The following is an 18,611-nucleotide window of genomic DNA, read 5'->3' on the forward strand; positions in this document are numbered from 1 at the left end:
ACTATGAAGATATTCCAATAAAAAACAGACATTTCCTCCTCTCATAATCATTTACCACATCAACAATGCCTACACTGTATTTTTAAATAATTGAATGTTATTTTAACTGAAGAAAATGTTACTTTTTATTAAAAAACATAAGCCAATTAGAGAATGACTCCAAACGTTTGATACGTAGTGTATATTTTTGCTATTGCATCATTTTGTACACAAGATGTGTTTAAAAGAGTAAAGAAGCACAGAATGATCTTTTCTCAAAATATTTATAATAATTAGTTTTTAAAACTGAAGTAAGAAAAACAAATAGATTTGTTGACACCAATTTACTCAACATTGAAACATATTTTCAGAATTAAAAACTTAAAAATCTGGTAATAGGGACATAAAATCAAAATACAAATGAAAAAAAAAAACAAACAAAACAAAGCAGGGAAGCTGACTATATTAATTTAAATAAAGTAAATGGGATAATTTCCAGCTTCCAGTTCAAAGAATGTTTAAACTCTTTATCGCATTTTCACTGATTTTAACCTAAATTTGATCTTTTAGCTGGTGATAAAGTTCTGTGTTTTGTTACTTTCAACGCAACATTCACATGCTGTACTTAACCTACCAGGATCAGCAAAACTGGAAGGAAATGTAGCAGCTCCTGTGAAAGAAATGGATAAGAATATTAAAATGATTTCCATTTATATCCATTAGAAACTATTTAATATGTTTTTTTGATTTGGAAAACCAGTGTAAGAAATATAACTGAAAACCTTTTCTAAGGAGGAAATTAAAAACAACCAACAGTAAGGAGACAAGAGGAATGGAAGATGCGAAGAGGAAAGTTAGAGAGAAACTGGGATGAGAAAAATGGAGACAGAATGCAGCGATAATCAATTTTAAAAGATAAATATGTTAATTAATTTTTCACCAGCTACAAAGTGCTGTGAATGGGGGTCCGTCTAATCTTGCCCCAGGTCCCATATAGGCTGACCTCAAAATCAATACATTTCTGGACTATATTGCAAAATACACACCAGGACTCCACGATAAATAGATTTATTCCACCTGTGAAACATTTTAACCAAAAATATTTACTTGTTAAATTAGTTATTTTTACATTGATGTTTGAAATGTAATATCTGGCAAAAACATAAAAAAGATAACTAACATAACAAAAAAATAACTGTACTTGTTTAGATTTGGACACAATGCAATACCTGTGAACTGTGGCGTTTTACCTTCTTTGGGTTTGTGGAGGACGGATTCCTCCCCCTGAGGCTTGGTGACCACCATGGATGTCAGTGGAGTCACAAAGCTGTACTTCAGGGACAGCTCCAGCGCCTCTTTGCTCACTTTCTCTTTCTCAGGTCCAGATAACAGCAGCCTGAATCACAGCATCTTGTCATAATGTGACAACATTATAAAGTGCAGCAAAAAAAAAAAATCAGAGGCCACTTTTATACAAAATAGTTTAAACGTTGAACAGAGTAGCAAAGAGTAAATGTCCTCACAACAATTTTTTTTCTTGTGGTTTTTTATTTTTTAAAAATATATACATTTCCTCATACTGAAATAAAATGTTTTCCCTTTGAAAATATTTTCTGTTTGTGCTTAAAAATGACATGAAAATTCAAAGCTTATTGTCTTTCACACATTAGTGTAATAGGAGCTAATATTTATTATCCGTGTGGGTAATGTAAAAGGAAATATCTAACCACTTATCAGTTAATTTTGTTTTACAAGTTAAATGGCATTTTGGCTTCACATGAAATAAAACCATTGATTTTCTTTTTCTGTATGTATTTATAGCATTTCTGAAGCATCAATCAGCAATAAATACTAATCATCTGTAAGGTGTCTGTCAATCCACTTGCATCTCATACTGGTTCCTTAGTCTCATAGACAATACTTAAGGCAACTGTGTTATATTTAAAACAAGTACATCGTTTTGCACAATTTCAGTCAGTTGCAATTTCACCATCATTTATTAATTTATTCATTTTTTTTTTATCACTCGCCTCTTTAACAGCCTTAACAGTAAACCCCTAAATAAACTGAAACTATTTAAATCCTGATACCGATATATAAAAACTACCAACATAAGGACAGAAGAGAAGAAATGTCTCACTTACTCTCTGTCTAGAAGCTGTTTAACTGTGAGGTAGGCCCAAACCCTCTGCAGAAGGTTTTCAGCCACCGTTTCACTGGGCTGGTCCGTAGAACCACTTGTGTTAGAAAATGTCACTCTTCTGTTGCTCTGTCAAAAATATCACTTATTAATGGGCGACTTAGCTTTGTAGGACAGTGTAGTTGTGTGCTATGAATTGGTCCTTACTGAGTAAGCCACGACTTGGGGAGTGAAGGTTTCTACATTGTTGTCTGTGATCTCACCAGCCACAACGATTTCAGAACCGTTATAATACTGACTGAAATTTGTTTTGGTTAGATTGGATCCACCCACATAGATCATTGTAATATCTGTTAACAAAGGAGTGGCCACTTCTTCATAGAAACCCTGTTAACATGCAATAATAAATTAATACAGAATGACTTTTAAATGTAAAAACATGGTATAAGGATAACTGGTGAAAAGGAGGAGGATACCTTGAGCTGTAAATCGGCATCAGAGTCTACATAAATCCGTCTTGCCACGCCATTATTCTGCAGTGACATTTTCTCCAAAAACTCAAAATTGACATCAGAGCCAAAACCAAGACAGTAGAGTGGAAATTTTTCTGCAACAGCTTCTCTGACGTTTGACTGTATTCTTTCTAAATTAGTTTCTCCTGAAAGGACAGAAAACAGGCCATGTTAGGCTCAAATTTTCTGAACCAGCAGTTAGCATCTGAAGGTAGGTTAAAAAAGGTCTGATTTTAATCATTATTCTGACTTTATTAATCTATTCTCTTCAAGAGAGGTCTGTTTATTCTCAAAAACAAAAAAATATCTACGTAAAACCTTGTAAAATACTTTGTAATAATTTTTACAAAGGAACTGAACTTTCAGAAACCTCAACAAGGAAATTACTGTAAGTAATAATGACTATTTTATTATTTGACAGAGATTAAACATTAATAATGTTATAAACTGTATGCTTTTAAGTTAAAAAACCCTATGACGGATCAAGCTGCAAGATGAAAATGCAAGTTACAGTAAAAGATATAGTGTAAAAGAAACTGGAAATTTAAGTCTGGGATCATTTTAGAACTGAGTTTTAATTGTTTTAGTTTTAGGAAAACTAAAACAGATCTATAAATCACCACTTAGAGATTTGTATTATTAATACAAAGTATCTATACACAAACATTAATACTTAGCTTATGGTCTACAACTCATAAGTAATTCACAAAAACCTCAAAATATCACTTAAATTTTTCAGTAAAAAAAATGCCAAATTTTTCAAAAGGAGTCACTGGAAATTCTTTGCTTTGGATTCTGCTTTTGAAGAACTAATTATTTTACTTTGTGTTATTTTTGTCTAACCTGCTGTTGGGTCTCCGTCAGTGAGAAATATCAGGATGGAAGCCGAGCCTTCCCTGCTTTGTGCATTCAGCATGCGAGCTCCTTCCAACAGCGCGTCATTGATGTTTGTAGCTGAGAAAGAAGAAATGATGATGTTTCTCTTCCATCACCATGCAAAATGCCACATTATCCACCAATCACCCCATCTATCCACATCATGCTGGGGTTTTTCCCAGGACATTTTTGCAGAAAAGCAGCTGAGCTACCAACTGCACAACTGTACAGCCTTGCATTATTCATATTTACTGAAAGGTCATACCTCCACCGTCACGAATACTCTGCGCAAACTCTTTAGCCCTCTCCACATTTGAAGCAATGGCTGGAACAAGTTCTGTTTTCCAGTGAAATATGGCGTGATTAAAACTGATGATACCAAAGAAGTCGTCTTCTGTCAGGTCATTTAAAATATGGATTAAAGCCGTTCGAGTCTGTGACAGAGACGCATTCAAAATATTATTTACTTCTTAAGTCTTTTCTTCAAGTGAGAGATAAATCGCATAAAAAAAGAGATGTATAAATACTTTACCTGATCCATTTTTCTGCCGCTCATTGAGCCACTTTTGTCGATAACAAAAACGACATTTTTTGGTATTCGGGGAAGATTAGATGGAGCAAAGTGATGGACAAAGTATCCGTCTAAAATCTACTAGTAAGCAAATAAAAACAAAAGTTTGGAAAAGCAAAACAGTATGTTTGATGAAAAAAAGAATAAGAAGCTGGCTTATGTACTGAATAGCTTTGGTTGTAAAATGCAATAAAAACTAATTTTGTGGATAAAATCTTACCTTGACGTCTCCCAGTCCGTTGTCTTGGTTGACGTCATAAACAATGACCAGATCTCCATTCAGACCCCGCTCTCCACACCTTTCACAAGTTTTCTGTTGGTCCACAGTTGGATAGAAGTGCACCCACGCCTGGGGAAAAAAAAAAGATAAATCCGAAGTTGCACACTCGAAACATTATGATTTTAATTTAATTACATTTCCACGTTTTATTTAAACTGTTGATTTATCAGTTCATCTGAAATAAGCATCGTAATTACTGAACCACAATCACACAAAAGCTGACTTTCTTTTAGCTGAAATCTTTTTGTCTGAGGTTTTATTACAGCTGGAAGTGTGTCACACTTCAGTTCTTGAAGGCCAGCGTCCTGCAACTTTTAGGAGATGCCCTCGTTCAAATCGCCTCCACTCAGAGGGTAGAAATGCCTCGTCGGCTTTAAATCAAGTTCAACAGAGCTTGTGAACTAATTCAGGATCAGGTCTGGTAAAACAGAGAACCGTCTAACAGTTGAAGGACACCAGCCCTGTCTGGAGTTCAATGACAATAAGTTCAAGCAATGAAAGAAAGTTGTTCCTTTCGGTTTGAAAACATGCATTTCCTAATGAAAAAGAAGCCACGTGTATTCTTATGAATATCGGGAATTTTTAGATTTACACTTAATTTCGTGGTCTCTGGGTTTTCTTGTTTGCTTTGATTTAGTTTCTAAATCAAATATTGACAGTTTTCTTGCTTGCATACATGATAATGCATGACTGTACTTTTGTCGGTGTGTGTAGAGTTGACATAAAAGACACGTTGCACTTCTGTAGTAAGTGTTTTAGGGAACACTTTGTATTTATGTTTTTACTTTCCCAAACTTCTAGACTGTGGATACATTTACACACGCCACCAGAACCAGCTGTACCTGTTTGTCTGCGTGTGTTTTGGTGATAGCATTAGCCAGGGTGCTCAGTCCTCCTTTCACATTAATGAAACTGATCCCAGCTTTCTCATGAATGTGCACATCCACCTATGTTTGGAAAATAACACAGAGTACAGAAGACCATATCAGAGAAACTGGAGTTATCAGAGAAAGTTATAATGAGCTATAATGGATAATGAGCAAACCTTAAAGTCTCTGACTGGCTGCATGGGGCGAGCGTGGATCTGCAGCTCGTATTTGCCGTGGGTTCGCTTCAGCAGCTCCTCGTAGGTGAGTTCAAAGGTGACCTTTTTGTGGGCCGCTACAGCCACAGATGTCTTAAATTCCTCCATGGTTCTCCCTACAGAACTAGTAAAAAATAATCAGCACATGAAGTTCCAAAAATTTAAATTCAACTTTTTTACTTGTGCAAACTGGAATAGACAAAAATCGCATCTAATTCAGTCCTGTAAGTAAATCAATCCATTAGCTTATACCTGACAATCCCGGCACTTTGTCCAAGAAGCACAGCCTGACTGTACTGCTGCTGAGCTCGTTCCTTAGTTTTCACAACTCCATCAAACACTTCCTTGTCCATCATCCTGCAGACACCAAAAAGGGCCTTTGCTTAAGTTCTGCATACTTCTCTCTTAACTCCTGCATAAAATGTTTTGTCTAACATTGAAGCAATAGTAAAACAAATACATTATTAGATGTTGACATATTAAGATTCCATTAACTCACATTCTGAATTTACTGATGAAGGCATTCTTGGGAATCTGAACATGGAACACAATTTCTTTTGACTGATTCATACGGTTGGCCACACGGCTGGTGATGACGGTGGTGGCATATCGACCGTTGACAGTGGAGTTGATGTGAAAGCTGTAAATGTCCCAGTCATCCTGCAAGAACCCAGAAAGCATAATAATAATAATAATAATAATAATAATAATAATCATAATAATAATAATAATAATAATAATAACATTACAATTCAGATTTCAGTGACTAAAAGCACTGATTATAAATCAAAGCATTAATAGGTAAAATATAACTGTTTAAACAAATTAACATGTAATTAAGCAGGTACTAAATACTAAATATTTTTATGTTGTGTTTCCATCACAGTCTGTGAGTAATCACTTTGTGAATTGAAGTATTGAATCAATACTTACACGGCAAAATAAAGTACCATATATTTGCATCTTTCTTTCTCATTTACTGATAAATTTAACTGGACAATTTCAGACGGCGTTCAGATGTCCTCTAACACTAAAGGTTTCACGGGCAATAACACATTTCAGTGCAATGGTAACTAAATAAATTATGAACAAACACACAGAACAAAGCAAAAATATAAATCACAATAATATTAACCACAGAGAAAACATCCCCTAAACTGTTCTGTTGTTGGAAGAGATCATGACCCACAGATAGATTTCTACAAAAACAATTAGTATTTAAACAGGTAATCCATACATCCTGCTGTTTTGCAGTGTGCTTCTCTGTCCTGTTACTATACCTTCGTTGGTTGTGCAGCAGCGAAAGCCAGCAGAAGCCCAAAGAGGACGATCTGCTCCACAGAGCTCCCCATAGCACCTCGGAGCAGATTCAAACAGAACCAGCTGGATCTTTCCGCTAAACTCAAAGTGAGTTCTTGTTTGTACACATTTTAAAAGCCAAATCATGTAGAAAGAACAAAAAAATAAAACATGAAAGCTCCACCCATCCGCCTCCACTCAAGTCAACAGAAATTTGACGTAATCCTGCTATGTGCATAACCTTTACGATTGATTCTGAATGTCCAGCTTCTGGACTTTGTTCACGTATGTTTGGTGAACACCATCCCGCTAATTTGAAAACCTACAAAAGTTATATAACTGAGACAGTTTGACCAGAACACATGCTTTGATAGGCAAACAGGCAAAGAACAGAGATAACTTGTTTTAAAGTTCAAATTTATTCATGACGTTTTCAAATATTTTCAGGCTTTTTGACGATGTTGGTAAGACAGGATATGGGCAAGATGCTATTTCATAAAAACAAACAGATAAATTGCTTTTAAGCGTAGCTTTGCAAGACAGAGAGGAAGAAAAGATATATGAGCCAGAACCCTTATATGATCTCAAAAATATTAAATATCTGCATTCCTTTATTAATATACAATCAGAATTAAACAAACAGCAATCAATAACAACAAAAATCTTCCAGGATCTATATGCATTAAAACAGTAAGGTTATTGAACATTAATGGGTTTCATTTTTGCCCCTTTCACCTCCTTTAATGGTACAAATGTTTTTTATTTATGTTTAATTTTCTTTAAACGTACTTTAAAACGATATCATTTTTTTCACTGATCCTGACTAATAGGCATTTGAATGCTGGTAATGTTGTTTTAAATGTGCATTTGGTCATTCGTTATAGCTTCCAGTTAAAGTTGTGCAACAAAGTAATCATTCAAAGTCCTCTCCAGGGCAAAGTCAGCTCCCACCAGCCAACAGTTCATTGGCACAGGATTGGCAATGCTGTAGTCAGTTGCAGTGGATCTGAAAGAAAAAGAGAATTAAACAACTCTATTTTTGTTGCCAAACAAAAAAATATATATATAAAAAAGAACAGAATACAAAATATACCTGAAAGCAGGAGCCTCTCTGTCATTGAGCTTCAGTTTCCCATCAGATTGTTGCAGATGCACCTGATAGTCTGCTGGTTTTAAAGCTGCACTCAAAAATGCAGGACTTAGCATTAAAAAGCTGGCTCAGAATAACCTTCAAATACTGTGTTTGGATGAGCTGCAAGCTACAGTAGATGCATCTTTTCCAAAAGTTCATAATTGGGAAAAAAAAGACTTTTTACTCACCTAAAAGTCCCTCTGTGTCATTGGCAGATGGCATCTGCCGCAAAACAGGCCAGAGGAATTTGTTCCCGTCCTTCTCATGAATGAAGATAACCAAGCGCACATCCTCCACCGCAACATCTATTTCTTTGACACGCATGATCACTGTAAGACTAGAAAAATGCACACAGCCTAAGATTAACTTCTGTTTTCCAGCCTTTAGAAAATCACATTAGCTCTGGTAAGAAGGTCCACATCTCTTTTGGAGCATTCATGGACTAGAAATCTGTCATTTTATCATGACAAGTACACCAAAAATACCATTAAGTAATATTTAAATCAAGTTCCTTTGCACACTCTAATTCAGAAACTAGTGATAATAAAAAAAATCTATTGCAAAAAGCCCAGTGTTAAATTTGAAGATAATTGTTGTTTCTTAGAAGGAAGTTGTAAGTTGTAAATGACAGAAGGTCACCGTCCAGCTGTGATGAGATCCTGTCCAGTGTGCCGCGTCGCAGTCTGTCCCTGTTGAAGACTGATTCCCTCCGGATCAACCTCAATGTGCTGGTCAGCGCTGATGTGAATAACGATCTTAGTGAAGCCTCCGTTTGTTAGCGAATCCAGCTCACCATTTACAAACAGCGCTGAAACCAAGAACATCAAATAAAGGTGGAGACCATTTTAACATGGAAGTTTTGAAAACAAACTTCTCATCTTGAAATGACACAAATAGAAACATTACGAACCCTTGCTAGGATGGTGAAGCAGTTTGAAAATGTCAGCTTTACTGACATCAAAGCAAAGTGGAAGAGGCTGATTTTCAGCTTTCCGAATAAATCTGTGAGAAACAGGAACTGGACGGAGAGGAAAGTTTTGTGTTAAAAAACAGATGTCATAAACCGACACGGTCATTCATTTCAGCTACACATGAAATAATCTGAGTTTCATCTACGGAAATTTGATGATGATTATTATTCCTATAAAAAAAGAATGCAGCTCTAACGTAAACAAATAGCTTCAACTGATCACAAGTAACTGAGTTACATTTATTTATTTAACTTAAATAGGATAAACTTCCTTAATGAATTACTTCTAAACTACTTATTTAAGACGGATCACATATTCTCTTTTTTCAGTACTGAAAAGGAAAAACTCAATACAGTATAACTTACTGTATAGTTTCTGTGTTTTTCATTTTACAGTTGCATTCTATGTTTTGCCTGATCTGTTTTCTCCAGCAGTATTTCATCAGTTTCAGATCAATTTGTCCTTATTATGCTAATTTCTCCCTATATTTCTTCAACAGGGTTACCAATTGTGCTACCGGACAGCTGGAAAAAGTAATAACTTTTCTGAAGTTATGTAAGGCTGTAAATCTACATAACTATTTTTGTTGCCAAAAAAAAATAAAAAATAAAAAAAATTGTGAAAAAGAACAGAATACAAAATGTTCAGGCCAAAGTGTCATAATTAATGGATAGGTAATACGTTACCGGGTGTTGTTGTCATTTCTATTTCCGTCGACTGAGTCATTCCAATAATAGTGGCGGACATATCTGTAAACAAAGTTTGATATATTGAAAGCTTAATCTCAGAGAAGAGGAGATTTCTTTAACCATTTGCTTTAACCAGTTCAGTATTTACATCACTATGAAAAAATATTTGCCCATTAAAACTTTTTGTTTGTTTGTTTTTTAGTTTTTTGTTTTCTGTCACAATTAGGTTTCAGAACAAACAAATTCTACCATCAGTAAAATTTATCATAAGTGAACTAAAAAAACTTTGTCACCTGATTTATTATTTATTAATTTTGTTTAGATATTAAGTAATATCAATCAATTTATAGCTTATATATTTAATTTCACTGATTGTACTGATTAAAGGCAGATTTCTAGAATCAAGACATCATGTAACTAGAACCTGCCTGACAACATGAGGTGAGCTAAGGTGCTGTGTCAAAGTATTTCTTCCATTTTGCTCTTTTCAGGCCAAAGTGTCATAATTAATGGAACCATGAGTTCTTTCTGAAGGAGAACGTTTGGCCCTCGGTTAGTGACTTTAGCCTCAGGCATACTTTGGTTTATCGTCACCAAGATTATTCACATCACACCAGCAAAACCCTCTCTGACTGGCTAAAAAATACAAAATCAAGGTTTTGGAGTGGCCTTGTTAAAATTTTGACTTGAATTCGTTAAGCTGCTGGGGCATGGCCCAAAACGAGTCGCTCATGTAACATGTCCTATTATTATTTTGCTTGTAAGTCATGTACAGAAAATATCGAAAGGAGCCATGTGAGATTTAAAAAAAATAGACATTCCGTCTAATGAATTCATTTTTATGATTTAAAAAATGGAAAACCTTGATTTTATCGTTGACGATATCAAGAAATGTTTTTTTTTTTTTTGCAATGCTGCTTATAGTAGAACTTTTGTGTGATGTGACATACCATATAAGTCGTAATCAATCCCTATATTAGATGACAATATGGACCACCCTGAAATGAAAGAGGTAATAATATTGAAATTACGCACAGTCATTTATCAGATCTTCAAAAGTAACAATAACCACTAGAAACAATAAGTACTAGATAATTATAAAAGTGTTTTACATTTTCACATTTTTTTTAATTAACTGTAGTTAAAAGCAATATGGATTTTGTAAATAATTAATCAATTAAATAAGAGCAACTCTTTTTTGAAGCAGAAGTGTACCAGACACTGAAAAAGTGATTTAATGAGCTGAAATTTGCTGGTGTTGTGCCAAAAAGTGATGATCTGCCTTAAATGGATCGCATGCTGTGTTATGAGTGTATGAATCTTAAAAACTGTATTGTTTCAAATAACTTGCAGGGTTTGCAGTTAAAAAATTGGTCAAACCATATTATTGCTAAGACACAGATTTGTCTATCAGACACTTAAACAGATTTTTTGTCTCCCTTAATTGATTCCCAGAAAGCTTCATGTCAGAGCATTATAATGCTTTTCAAATGGTTCAGGCTTCAACTTTTCTATATTTCTCCCCTCCTTATCTGTGCTGCATTCACTCTGATTACCCAAACATGTCGCAAAGACATTTTTTCTCTTTCTTCTAGTGATTGGTTGCACTGGTGCTACATTAGTTTTATTTAGATGTTGAGAAACTAGGTCTCGTGCGTTACTTGAAATCTGTCTGTGGTGATGTGAAGGAAGAAAACTACGACGTCCAAAGTGTCCTATTCAAAACAAAGAGACGATAACGTTAAAATCACACGCATCCGTTCATTTCAAAATGATATTGAGATAATTTCTGATGATCTCAAGATGTGTGTTATATTCACTGTCTTTATCTGATTATCCCAACATGCCGCAAAGGCTTTTTTCTTTCCTCAAAAGAATAATTTGCTTAGGCCGACTTTTGAGAAATTAGGTGTCATGTGTGACCAAACTGGACTTTCTCTATAAGCTCTGATTTTATGTAATTATTCTCATGACAGTGTGTGGTCTATTATACCATGTGAACCAGGATGTCGAGAGAGCCCAACACGTCCTATTCAAAACAAAGATAACGTTAAAATCACATATATCTGTGAATTTAAAATTTATATTGAGATAGTTTTATTCTGCACACACACATAAACTGTTTATAGAGAAACTGGTCTTTCTCTATAAGCTCTGATTTTATGTAACGCTTCTCATGACAGTGTGTGGCCTATTATACCATTTAAAAAAGAATGTCCAGCGAGCCCAACATGTCCTATTCAAAACAAAGAGAAGATAATGTTAAAATCACATAGAAAATTAAAATTTATATTGAGAAGGTTTTATTCTACACATTAACATGAACTGTAGACAGGGATATGCCAATTATTCCAAAAAGATATGGATTTAACACTTTGGTAACACTTTATTTGAAGGGGTGTGAATAAGACTGACATGACACTGTCATAAACATGACATAACACCTGTCATGAACATCAATAAGTCTTCATGAATATTTATGACTGTTGTCATAAAGTGTCATTCGGTAAATCATGACATTTCTAATACAAAGTTGACATTGTTCAAAATGTCTTTATGACAACTTGACATTAATCTAGACAAAAATGTCTTCATTACGACAACTTGACATTAATCTAGACAAAAATGTCTTCGATATGACAACTTAACATTAACCAAGAATCATATGTCATAAGTATGTCATAATAGTAGACATAATGATTTAATTGTTACACTACCAAAAGCTTTAACAAAACAGCAATTAATATCCCCACTGCCTGAGAAAAAGCTAAACAAGTAGGACCAACAATAAAGATTTCATTGAGCTTCATTACACTGTGAAATGATTTAATAACAGATCAATAGCAATTTCTTTTACATCAAGTGGAACAAGTAACACCAGTTATGAATATGTCATTAAGTGTTATTACAGTCTCAATAAGTAAAGTGAAACAAGTAGCAACAGTTATGAAGATGTCATTACAGTGTCATTAATATTAACTCTTACTTCAAGTAAAGTGAACCTAGTAGCAACAATTATAAAGATGTCATTTAGTGTTATTACAGTGTCAAATGCTATGCTAACAGCGTCACTGATATTAAGTCTTACCTCAAATGAAGTGAAACACACTGGACTACTTATAACTACCATCATAGCTGTAGAACAAAACATTTGTACATTGGAATAAAACAAAAAAAATAACTTGTTCTTCAAACAGAGGGTTTAACGTCTGGTCAGTATATTGTTACTCTGAAATACAGATTGAAAGACTAAAACAAAATTACTTATTCTTTAACTTAAGAAAATAGGTTCTTTCAACAGTAACATTTTTTTGCTTTGATTGTGTCAGCCATCTCCTTTGTTATAGCCTTCCTATAATGCTCTGAAAACAGGAGATCTTCTTGTTTTCATTTCCCAGAAGCAGCTCTTTGAAGGTGTCCAGAAATGCTTAGAAATTACAGCTGTTCTTGCAATAGTTAATCATGGTGAAAGCCTTTTCATGAATTCAAACTTGGTGAATCTCTTCTGGAGAACTCGGTGATGACTCAATTCATTGTGGTCACTTAAAAAAAAAGAACAAAACCAAAAAACAATGTCATTTATTTAAATACCATTCCAAAAATGTCCCTTGCTGCACACTGTCAGAATGGTAGACTGGCAGACAAATGTCTAGTTAACATGACTGGTTGTTATGAAATGCAATACAATCATTTCTTAACACAAGTAGCATAATAAATGGAGCTGAACAAAATTATTCTGATCAAATATTTGTTTGGCAGAAGTTCAGACAGTCTGCCACTGTTATTCGAATGCATCATTTAATGTATAGTTTTAGGCACATGAGTGTATCTTTTCACTTAATGAGCATTATAAGCTATTTCCATTAATAACCAGATACTCTGGCTTATTGATGTTTGCAAGAAGTTTATTAATAAATAAATAGATTTAACATCAGTTTTAGTTGTCTAAAACGTAACTTAACTCAGCTGGTGAATGTTGATTCCTGCTCCCCATTCCCCACTTACCTGGCTGTCCCACCCCACTTCACATGGTGAAAATAGTAACACAAAAACGACTTACCTAATTTTCTTGGGGAATATTTCATCTGCTTCTTTCTCTTTGGTCAAACAGGAACTTCTTTCTCTGGTGGCTGGTCCTTATCATCATCCTCCACATCGTAGCATGTCTTCATTAGCCAACTTTGTCCTCCCCACCATGTGTCCTTAGGCTAGCCTGGCTCTTCATGTGGCTAAAGTTTCCAAAGCAAAGAACACAAGCACTGTGTCACATCAGCCAAGTTGCTAAATAACGCACATAAAGGATAACTTTGACTAACATATTAGCTTTTAATTTGCTAGATTAAAATTGGAGGGAAAAAAACTAATTTGACTATCTTTAAAACATGTTTAATATTAAGGGCTAACATTACAGTAATGGAGTTTAATAACTTTAGCTAACATTAACTTACAGCAAGGTAGGATTGGCTTGAATTGCTCATAGCTAACATTGCAGAGAAAGAGAACATAGTCAATGTTATTTTCTCAAAGAAAATGTAAAGTTAATAAGACACATACCTCATATGTATTAGGTGTCAAGCTTTGGCTTCTTATTAAACAGGAGGTCTGGCCGTTATAACTTGTGTTAGGTTTGCGCCACAATATGGAAGATTTCTTCTTCACCAACACACTGCACGCCTGTTCGTGCACTGCTGCCTCTCACTGGTGGAGATGGTGTACTGCACTACTTAAAACAGCCTTAAATAATGTTTCATTATTTAAGGCTGTTAAATAATGAAACGTTATTTCATTATTATTTCATGATGTAGACATCAGAGTTCATAGATGTGTATATCTATGAACTTTGTAGATGTAGGCATCTACAAAGTTCATAAGTGCTTTGTAGATGTCTTGCTGTAAAACTTTAGGATCAATTAAATTAAGAAATGTAAGACTAAACAAAATGGCAGAGCAATATAATATTACCACATAAAGCTAATTTTTAAAGTTTAATCGGTAATACTTTATAATAAATTTATGTCAGATCACGATTTCTTGGTTAATGTCAAATTGTCATAACAAAGACAATTGTGCCTAAATTAATGTCAAATTGTCATAACAGAGATTTTGAATAATGTCAACTTTGTATTAAAGGTGTCATAATTTACCAAATGACACTTTATGACAACAGTCATAAATATTCATGAAGACTCATTGATGTTCATGACATGTGTTATGTTTATGACAGTGTCATGACAGTCTTATTTACACCCCTTCAAATAAAGTGTTACCAACACTTTTAATATTTCATTTCCTGCTACTTACGTTGATGTATACATATACATAAATACAATTCCTCCAAAATTCTGCAGGAAAAATTTTCAGCCAAAATTAAATAAATAAATAAATAAATAAATAAATAAATAAATAAATGAGTAATTGGCAAGGCCAGGTAGAAATAAATTTGGGAATAAATAAATGTATAAATGATTAAATATAAATGGGAATAAAGATGCCGATAACTCATTTATCTATTTACTTTAGCCATTTATTTAGTTTTTTTACTCATTTATTTATTTTGCTCATGTATTTATTTATTTATTTATTTATTTATTTATTTATTTTATTTTGGCTGAAATGGCTCTCCATACTTTTGCTGTATTTTTTGTTAAATTAAACTGTATATTCAAGAAAAATCAAGCATTTTTCACACAATATAATCTGAGTTATCGTTTTTTTGGACAAAGACTCTTTTTTGTTTTATATTTGCCTAATATTGCAGATATTGCGTCCAATTTTTCACAGATGGATATTTAAGCTAAATGATTATTAAAAAAAAAATGCTTTATCATCATTTCATCATGATGCATCTTACTGTCATTGATTCCATAAAAAAGAAGGCAGAGAAGGAGACATTTACTGTTGGCTGGTGTGGCGTAACTTTCGACCCGGGGTCCGTCGCCCTCTTTGGGTTTGTGGAGGACTTCTATGTCCTCCCTCTGTGGCTTGGTGACCACCATGGATGTGAGTGGGGTCACAAAGCTGTATTTCAGGGACAGCTCCAAGGCTTCGCTCTTCACTTTCTCTTTCTCAGATCCAGATACCAGCAGCCTGCATCGTAAGTGTGACAACTGAGATAAACAGCAGCAAAACATTGGGCACTTTTACGCTTTGAATGTTTATGCTTTTCATCCAACATCGTGAACATTGTCATTCAGATGGTATATTTTTGTCTGACAGCTGCTCTTAAAATGTAAAACTCTAGAGCTCTAGACTATAACATACATGGAGCTGATTCAACGATCATGATTATTCATTTTTAGCTTTGAATTAGTCATTTGAAATGTTCTTCTTTCCAGGGTGATACAATAAGATAATACATAATTTCAGCAAATTTGCTCTTTATGTTTAAACTCCCAGTTGGTTAGCAGATGGCTGCTCAGAATGGACCACTGAGGTTAGATCCTGCTGGCTGTCGGCTCTCCCGATAGCAGGGATTCATGCTGCTCAGTATGGGGAGCAGCGCTTCCTCTCCCGTTACTGTACTACTGCTGCTGCGTCCCCTGCTACTACTAATGTACCCACTACTGCTGCTGCTTCCTCCACAGCTGAATCCAACGTTTTAGCTTTAACTTTACACCGTGGAATAAATGGTAAAAGCTAAGGCGAAATATTTAATTGATTAACATTGTCTTACTGATTTTCTTTTATGGGCGTGGCTGTCTATATGGTGCGCTGATGTATTCGCCTTCTGTCAATTGAATCCTCTCTCACATCAATTTGTCTAAAAATATATCATCAATGCCAAGAGTTTTGTTTTGGCACAAAGGTAATTCAACAAGAAAATAATGTCAATTTTGAAAGAAAAAAAAGTTGTTTGTTCTTATTTGCATTGTAATAAAAATTGTATGTAGAAAATTATTTATATTCAGCTTCATAATCAATGGAAAAAATTTTGGCATTACAGCCAGAAAACCTAATAACAATAACAAGCCACCCTCTAAATTGCTTTCCCTGTTTTTTGATAAATTGTCTTTGGCTATGGGCTCCAAGTCTTTGATTCAAGCCAGATTCAAGTCAGAACTGTGACTGAGCCACTTAAAAATATTATGTCCAGTAAAGAACCATGTGTATTTCATTAAAAGATTATCTTAAGCCTGGACCTGGATAAGATTTCAAAGTGAAAATCCTTTTTGTGCCCATCAATTAAAATTGTAGTGGAAAACTGCAAACAGAATCCGAAATAAAAATAGAAATGAAATGTGACATATTGTACCACTTACTCTTTCTCCAGAAGTTGTTTCACAGTAAGGTAGGCCCAAACCCTTTGAAGAAGTCCATCAGCAATTCCAGCAGAAGAATTCACAAACTCATTTGTTTTAGAAAATGTCACTTTTTGTTTACTCTGTCATAATGCAAAAACAAATTTAAAGTGAATACACAACTTTTTAAAATAATCTAGAAAAAAGTCCTAATAATTAGACATTGTAGATTGATCCTTACTGAAATTGCAATAACTTCTGGCACAAAGTCTTCAATGTTGTTGTCAATGATCTCACCGGCCACCACGATCTCAGAGCCATTATAATACTGACTGAAATTAGTCTGGGTCAGATTGGTTCCACCGACGTAGATCATTGTGACGTCTGTTAGGAGAGGATTGGCCACTTCTTCATAAAAGCCCTGTTGATGTATAGTTTTATACAGTGAAGATGGCAGTTTTCTGCATAAAAATGTTGGAAATTGATAAGAAGAGTATTGGTGAAATGGAGGAGGATACCTTGAGCTGCAAATCAGCATCAGAGTCTTCATAGATCCGTCTTGCTACACCGTTGTTCCCCAAAGACATTTTCTCCAAGAATTCAAAATTGACATCAAATCCAAAACCAAGACAGTAGAGAGGAAACTTCCCTGCAATCGCCTGTCTTACATTTGATTGTATTTCTTCGTGATTTGTCACTCCTAGAACGACACCAGATTAAAACTTTTAACATATTCATAATTTCAACAGGATGGTGATATACTGTGAATGAAAGAATGGATTAAGTACCAACAGAGTAAATATCTCATTATTGAATTAACATTTTGAAGGTGTTTGTTCTAGTGCATGTGAGTGTGTTTTAAATTTACCTGATGTTGGGTCTCCATCTGTGAGAAGTATTAGGATGGAAGCTGAACCTTCTCTAGGATGTGCATTCAGCATGCGAGCCCCTTCCAACACTGCTGCGTTGATGTCTGTGGCTGAGAGAAGTAAAAACAAAATTCATTACTTGTCATCCTGCTGCAAGATGTTTGTATTCCTGTGTACTGAGAAATCTCACCTCCTCTGTCAGTGATACCACGTGCAAATTTCTTGGCACCCTCCAGATTTGCACTGGTGGCCTGAACGAGTTCTCTTCTCCAGTGAGATATTTCGCTGTCAAAACTGAGAAGACCAAAGAAGTCGTCTTCGGCCAGGTCGTTCAATATATGGATTAAAGCAGTTCTGGTCTGTGGAAGAGACACACATAAATAATAAGGTAAGAAACAGTCAATAATTTGTTTTGGGTGAATCACACACTGTTTGTTTAATTGTACCAAGCCTTTGAAATAATTTACCTGTTGCATTTTTCTGCCGTGCATTGAGCCACTTCGATCTATAACAAAGACGACGTTCTTTGGTATTCGGGGAAGGTCGGATGGAGCAAAGTGATGGACAAAGTATCCGTCCAAAGTCTTGGAAGAAGTAAAAACATGCAAATGAGTGAAAGAGTGAAAGATACATCGACTTTTTGGTCATGTTTTAAGCTAAACACATCTTCATATCTATCTGTAATAGTAATTGTTTTCGGGAGTGTTTCACCTTGATGTCGCCCAGTCCGTTGCCTCGATTTACGTCATAAACAACAATCAGATCTCCATTCAGACCCCGCTCTCCACAGCGCTCACAAGTTGTCTGTTGGTCCACCGTAGGATAAAAATACACCCATGCCTGAAACAACATAAGAGAATTATGTTTCTTATGTCACACAGGAGGCTTTGCGCTGTTGTGTTTACATTTGTGTATTTATTTGATGTGTATTTAGTGATGATATAAAGGGAAATCATTTAAATTGGTGCTAT

General features: G+C 34.8%; 2 protein-coding genes across 2 annotated transcripts in view; both read right to left on the reverse strand.

Moving 5' to 3' along the window:
- The window catches only part of LOC103138078 (inter-alpha-trypsin inhibitor heavy chain H3-like), an 18,757-nt gene extending 11,814 nt beyond the window's left edge, over positions 1 to 6,943 (reverse strand). The window contains exons 1-14 of the mRNA XM_007552174.2: positions 6,723 to 6,943; positions 5,942 to 6,102; positions 5,695 to 5,799; positions 5,404 to 5,566; positions 5,201 to 5,305; positions 4,299 to 4,427; positions 4,040 to 4,156; positions 3,773 to 3,941; positions 3,475 to 3,585; positions 2,596 to 2,777; positions 2,327 to 2,506; positions 2,124 to 2,248; positions 1,230 to 1,375; positions 614 to 649 (exon numbers count right to left, since the gene is read on the reverse strand). Coding sequence (XP_007552236.1) covers positions 614 to 649; positions 1,230 to 1,375; positions 2,124 to 2,248; positions 2,327 to 2,506; positions 2,596 to 2,777; positions 3,475 to 3,585; positions 3,773 to 3,941; positions 4,040 to 4,156; positions 4,299 to 4,427; positions 5,201 to 5,305; positions 5,404 to 5,566; positions 5,695 to 5,799; positions 5,942 to 6,102; positions 6,723 to 6,794 — 1,801 coding nt within the window. The 5' untranslated portion in view covers positions 6,795 to 6,943. The remainder of the gene's footprint in view (positions 1 to 613; positions 650 to 1,229; positions 1,376 to 2,123; positions 2,249 to 2,326; positions 2,507 to 2,595; positions 2,778 to 3,474; positions 3,586 to 3,772; positions 3,942 to 4,039; positions 4,157 to 4,298; positions 4,428 to 5,200; positions 5,306 to 5,403; positions 5,567 to 5,694; positions 5,800 to 5,941; positions 6,103 to 6,722) is intronic.
- A 388-nt stretch (positions 6,944 to 7,331) lies between these two features.
- On the reverse strand, positions 7,332 to 18,492 carry LOC103138486 (inter-alpha-trypsin inhibitor heavy chain H3-like). Its single transcript, XM_007552690.1, has 18 exons — positions 18,352 to 18,492; positions 18,108 to 18,224; positions 17,831 to 17,999; positions 17,640 to 17,750; positions 17,290 to 17,471; positions 17,013 to 17,192; positions 16,793 to 16,914; positions 15,430 to 15,620; positions 11,734 to 11,769; positions 11,527 to 11,562; positions 11,195 to 11,248; positions 10,484 to 10,531; positions 9,531 to 9,593; positions 8,784 to 8,891; positions 8,513 to 8,681; positions 8,062 to 8,210; positions 7,835 to 7,919; positions 7,332 to 7,747 (listed from the first exon to the last, which is right to left on the reverse strand). The coding sequence occupies exons 1-18, from the start codon at positions 18,490 to 18,492 to the stop codon at positions 7,633 to 7,635; spliced, it is 2,076 nt and encodes a 691-aa protein (XP_007552752.1). The 3' UTR covers positions 7,332 to 7,632.
- Between the last annotated feature and the right edge of the window lie 119 nt (positions 18,493 to 18,611).

This window comes from Poecilia formosa, unplaced genomic scaffold (genome assembly GCF_000485575.1).
Source record: "Poecilia formosa unplaced genomic scaffold, Poecilia_formosa-5.1.2 Scaffold2, whole genome shotgun sequence".
In the NCBI taxonomy this organism is placed as follows: Eukaryota; Metazoa; Chordata; class Actinopteri; order Cyprinodontiformes; family Poeciliidae; genus Poecilia; species Poecilia formosa.

Coding starts and splice junctions, on each gene's coding strand:
- LOC103138486 (XM_007552690.1), bottom strand. CDS start 18,492: ATGTTGTTTCAGGCATGGGTGTATTTTTATCCTACGGTGGACCAACAG. Junction 16,915..17,012: donor CAGAAGTTATTGCAATTTCA/GTAAGGATCAAT, acceptor GCATTATGACAG/AGTAAACAAAAAGTGACATT. Junction 11,249..11,526: donor TCGACATCCTGGTTCACATG/GTATAATAGACC, acceptor TGTTTTGAATAG/GACACTTTGGACGTCGTAGT.